This window comes from Saccostrea cucullata, unplaced genomic scaffold (genome assembly GCF_032062105.1).
Source record: "Saccostrea cucullata isolate Sc308-1 unplaced genomic scaffold, CSIRO_AGI_Scuc_v1 ctg9002, whole genome shotgun sequence".
In the NCBI taxonomy this organism is placed as follows: Eukaryota; Metazoa; Mollusca; class Bivalvia; order Ostreida; family Ostreidae; genus Saccostrea; species Saccostrea cuccullata.
In genome coordinates, this window is record NW_026932798.1 from 10,373 (window position 1) to 15,625 (window position 5,253).

Consider the following 5,253-nt stretch of genomic DNA (forward strand, 5'->3'; position numbering starts at 1 on the left):
CATCATGGATATGCATGCATTTTCTTTGTTTTGATGCATTTGAGCCAAGTGCATGCAGAGTCAGAGCCTAGTGAACGTTGTACAAGTTATATCCCGTAACATCTCGTTGTTGGAGATGAGGGTCTGATTTTCAGGGTAGACTTCGGGAAAAATATAGGGAATTCGGGGATTGTAGAACACTATGACAAGTTTTAGGATACATTGAAGTTTTATGGAAAATTGTTCCCATCCCTGGGAAAATTCTTATATAAGAATAATAATACAAAATTTTCACTCACCCATTACTATTGTTACTTTCTTCTTGCATTTTCATACTTTTCGATAGACGTCACTGACCAAAATGACCACGTGATACTAGTACCATTGGGGCATAATGTATTTCTGACGTCATACTTTCCTTAACATCATTCAGTTTCTCTCAATGCTTAATTTTGTCTTACATTACGAAAACTCGTAATATAGTCTCCCCCAACATGCTATATTACGAGTTTTCGTAATTTAAATATATTACGAAAAATAGTAATATAAGAAAAATATTACGATATTCTGTAATATTACGATTTTTCGTATTGGACTGGACTGATAAAGTAGTTATATTTACTACACATTTACTACACATTGAATAATTCGTAACGGAGCTGATGTTTATTGTCTTATTATCCCTTCTTTATTTCATAAATGATATATTATTACATGAAACATAGACCTAAAGCTAATGCATGAAAATATAAATTGATTCTTCGATTTAATTGTAAATTATAAATGTAAAAATTCAGTTGACTTCCTGATTTTTTTAAATCAATTAGTTTATCTTATCTGTACCCAATGCATGTACTTGATCGCCATGTGACACTTGTAAATACTTAACTGACAAATAAGAATAGTTTAATATATACATGTATATACACATGCTATACATTCCGGAAATTTATATTGCAAATATATTTTAAGTACCGTCAATAATTTAATGCACATTCAAAAATGACTTATTATCCTTATGCCGTCTGCAATGAAACAACTGACTTGCATGCCAGTCAGGTTCCAACTCACGTAGAAAATTGTCTGGTAATAGGAGGGAATCTGATAGCATTTTTCCTGATGATGATTAATAGTAGGTACCATCAGTGGCACTCCTTCTACATACTATTTGCTGGTTTAGTCTTCACAGATCTCTTGCAGTCTTGTGTACTGTATCCGGTCACCATTTTGAGGTATACCAGTAACTTCACGTGGTGCTACACTAAACCTCTTTGTGATGCCGTGTCCTTCACATTTTCCTTTACACAGTTATCCTCTGGCGCCATCGTTTCTTGCATGGCCATTGATCGCTACTTATGTCTCACACGGACAGACTTTTTGCGAAGAGCTAGGTGTATTCGTTTGAGATATTTTGGCGTCCTGTGTGCCGTTTGGTGTTTTGTAGCTCTCGTCTGCAGCCTTCATCTTATTGGCCTCGGAAACAGCCAGCTCTACTTTCCCGGTTCATGGTGTTTTATAGATTTTACACAGACGTCCACTGGAAATCGTGTGAATTCCCTAATTTACTCTGTTTGTGGAATATGTGTGATCATTTCAACTTCCTTCTCTAACATAGCCTCGGTCGTGTTGTCGTGTAAAGACAACGAATACAGAGCTAGACTGCTGGAACACAACAGGGTGACTGGGGTCTATGATACTCACGTGACCATCTTCCTCGTGGTGGCACTTTTTGTTTATGTGGCATTTTTTGGTCCATTCATTGTAAGTTCCAAAAGTTAAAACTAGTTACAGTCAAACCTTAAAATCAACTAATAGTATGAAATATGATTTAACTAAATACTAATATATGTACCTAGTAAGGGGAAAACCGCATTTCCAGTATCATTTTACATGCAGTTTCTTATATCTTTGAAATTGTGAGTGTTTCATAAAACAGTTGGTTTCCCCAAAACAGGAATCCAGACTTCTATTTTCCACTTTGGTTGCATTTTGCTTGTACAGCTCTTACAGATCGCTTGCAGTCTTGTGTACTGTATCCGATTTCCATTTTGAGGTATACCAGTACTGTAGCAGACAGTATATAGGGAACTTATACTGCCTCGCCAGTGAGCTAGCTTTTCTGGTGATGCGGTAGAGTCTCCCTCTATTTCAGGCAAGTTAAGCAACGGCGAGCCTGTTTAACCCTTGGATTGGTGACCGCTTCACGTTACAAAATTGGTGGCAGCGTAGTGACTCTGGTGTCTTGCTTCAGGAAGTCATAGAGCTAGGACTTAGTGTCCATTTACAGACTTCGTGTCTGTGGACAGCAGGGGTTGCCGTATCTGAAGTCAGGTTCCGATCTGCTTCAGGGAGCTCTTAGACTAGGACTTTGTGTCCAGGTACGGACTTCGTGTCCGGGAACGGCATTGGTTGCCGGTACTGAAGAGGCTCAGACGCTCGACCAGAGAGAACTCATGCTAAGCTTCGGGTCGAAGCTTCCCTGATCGGGGAGAAGTGTAGCAGACAGTATATAGGGAACTTATACTGCCTCACTAGTGAGCTAGTTTTTCTTGTGATGCGGTAGAGTCTCCCTCTATTTCAAGCAAGTTAAGCGACGGCGAGCCTGTTTAACCCTTGGATGGGTGACCGTTTCACGTTACAGTACCATCAATATTGTGGATTTATTGTGGGATATACTGTCACTGTTTAAACACAAATTTTATTAAATTCTACTTAAAGATACTCTTAAAACATAGAATATCGACATTTTTAATGTACAGTTTACAAAAGATATAGGACTTTGTCTTTGTATTTTTTATTGACAACCTGAAGAAGCAAGAATTGCCATCTGCATTATTTGACTTTGAATAAGTATTATCAGAATTAACCAGTATTCAGTAAACAATAATTAGTATCTTTCTATAAGGATATAGACATTATCTTTTCTATCCACACAGTTGGACGTGTTTCTCCACGCTATAGGCTTGGTGGAGGGCAATGGTAAAGTGGAGCTATGGTTGATCCGACTGAGTTACATGAACTCCATCATCAACCCGTGGCTGTACATCGTACTCCGTAAGGAGAGTCTGCTGAAGTTTGTAAGGATGTATTATTATTGCTGTAGGTTCTCATCAGAGGAAACGCTAGAAAATGAAACTGACGAGGAAACGCTAGAAAATAAAGCTAGCGATGCTACACTTGATTAATATGATTAAACATTAAGAAGAAATATTTCTGATCGACTTAGGGCCAGCCGATCTATTTGTGGTTGTGTTAGAATGTTTGTAAATGAGACGTTATCGTTACCTTGTTTTAAATTTAGAAAAGTACATATATAAAAATTATAAGTAAAATTAAAAATGATTTGAAATTTAATTAAAGTTTCAGTGGTTGTTACATTTGTCAGTTTTGTGCCCTAACAATATGCACATTGTGTTTATGTATCTCAATTAATTCGATTTGCAAGAATATAATCTATGTGTAAACGAGGCAAGGTATTGACAAACAAGTTAATGAAACAAGAATATCAACAGCCTCGTTTACAGTCATCATTTGCAAGTTCAATTGTCGTTACAATGTCCTTGCCAGCAAATTCAATCTATTACTAAGTCAAATGTTGACTGACGTTTTCATACTTGTTTTTTTGCAATTATTTACACACTTTTTGTATAACGGATTTTTTTCCGTTTTAACTGATCATGTCAACGAGCACTCGGCGGATGTGACCGGCCGGGAAGGGATGCTCACTCCTCTATGGCATCTGATCCCACTTCTGATGTTTCGGAGGTTCGTGTTTGCTCTGCTATTTGTATTGGTTAAATGGACTTTTGCTTTTATATTGCTCGTTATTTATTTTTATTTTCTTTTCTTATCAAATATTCATTAAATTGTTAAGGAAATTACGTTCTGCCCAATATGGGAGAGTGTAAGGTATGAACCGGAATTCTTAGAATTTACGACTACTAATATATCAATGGCAAAAGTGAGGATTGAAAATTGAGAAGTTGGTAAAGCGTAAATATTGTTTTGACTATGCTGCAGCTGCAGGTGATACAACAATATGTTTTCTTTACGTTGCATTAATTGTGTTGTCTATCGCATCGACTAGCAGCATAGATTGCAGAAATCATTGGCATCATAGGTTATTGGCATCTTAAAAAAAACGGTATCAGGACTTTTAAGCTTTGTTCTTTTTGTCCTTTGAAGATCTGTTCACACTACATTCATATCATTTATGACTGATTTTTAAATCGATCTCAAAATTTATTACATTTATTTACATTTTTTAGAATACTACAAAGTGTATGTGTTACATGTAGCATAATTACATATTTTCACGTACCTAGGAAAATGCTCGCTACATTGGCTTAAAATACCGTAATATAATGTATCAAAATAAGTTTAATAGCAAGAAATAAATTAAAACGATCTACTTTAAACTTATATTCCAATATAATAAGCAAGGATCAAGTGCAAATGTGAATATGCACAAAATGTCCTTTAAAAGTTTACATTGTCATTCACTGCGCTCAAAAAAATTATATCATAATCCTCTTTCTTAAAAAGTTTCAGAAATGCACTGATCATAAACACCATTTATAATACATGTACCCACATCAGAAACTTCCATCACTTCTCCCATAGCTTAGATTTTAATATAACATTGAAAGCTCGATTTAAACAGGGAGTTAGTAAAACTGTATCGTATGTAACATTTGTTTCATTCAAATGCAAAGTCTTAAAAATAAATTAAATGCTTAAAAATTGAGAATGGTTGTTTTCTCCCTGTACGAGAAGGGTCGAGTTTCCTTGTGCTTCCGCCTGGACAGAAGATTTCCAGCTGTGTTTGCCCGCAATAAGAGCCTAGATTTATGAATATTAGTCACGTGATCATCTCCAAAAATGCTATCTTCACTGTCAGAAGAGCACCCATCAGAGTTAATATCAGCGTCTCTCTGGCTTTTACGTCTCTGTCGTTTGGCATTTGCTCTACTTATATCCTTTCTTTCTTGCACTTTACAAATATGTTGAATAGTTCTGTTACCAAGAGAACTTAATCGAAGACGCCTTACCATATTGATTAATTGTTTTTGTTCTGTTTTTTCGATCGGTAATTCTGGTTTGATATCTTCGAATTCCAGTACTTCCGGCTCATTGATTGTGTGTTTGTTTCGGTTGTTATCATCATCTTCATCATCATCATTATCATTGTTTACTTTTTTAAATCCCAGACGTAGAAACTCCTCTGCCGTGATATTCTGTTTTAGGTTCCCAAGTTTTCTTTGCCGAACCTTT

General features: G+C 36.1%; 1 protein-coding gene across 1 annotated transcript; it reads left to right on the forward strand.

The window, feature by feature from the left end:
• The first annotated feature begins 786 nt into the window (after positions 1-786).
• On the forward strand, positions 787-3,281 carry LOC134236179 (prostaglandin E2 receptor EP4 subtype-like). The gene is made up of 2 exons (XM_062718347.1): positions 787-1,740; positions 2,916-3,281. Exons 1-2 carry the CDS (start codon positions 982-984, stop codon positions 3,162-3,164), a joined length of 1,008 nt encoding a protein of 335 aa, XP_062574331.1. The 5' UTR covers positions 787-981; the 3' UTR covers positions 3,165-3,281.
• The last annotated feature ends 1,972 nt before the right edge of the window (positions 3,282-5,253 follow it).

Coding starts and splice junctions, on each gene's coding strand:
- LOC134236179 (XM_062718347.1), top strand. CDS start 982: ATGACTTATTATCCTTATGCCGTCTGCAATGAAACAACTGACTTGCAT. Junction 1,741..2,915: donor CATTTTTTGGTCCATTCATT/GTAAGTTCCAAA, acceptor CTATCCACACAG/TTGGACGTGTTTCTCCACGC.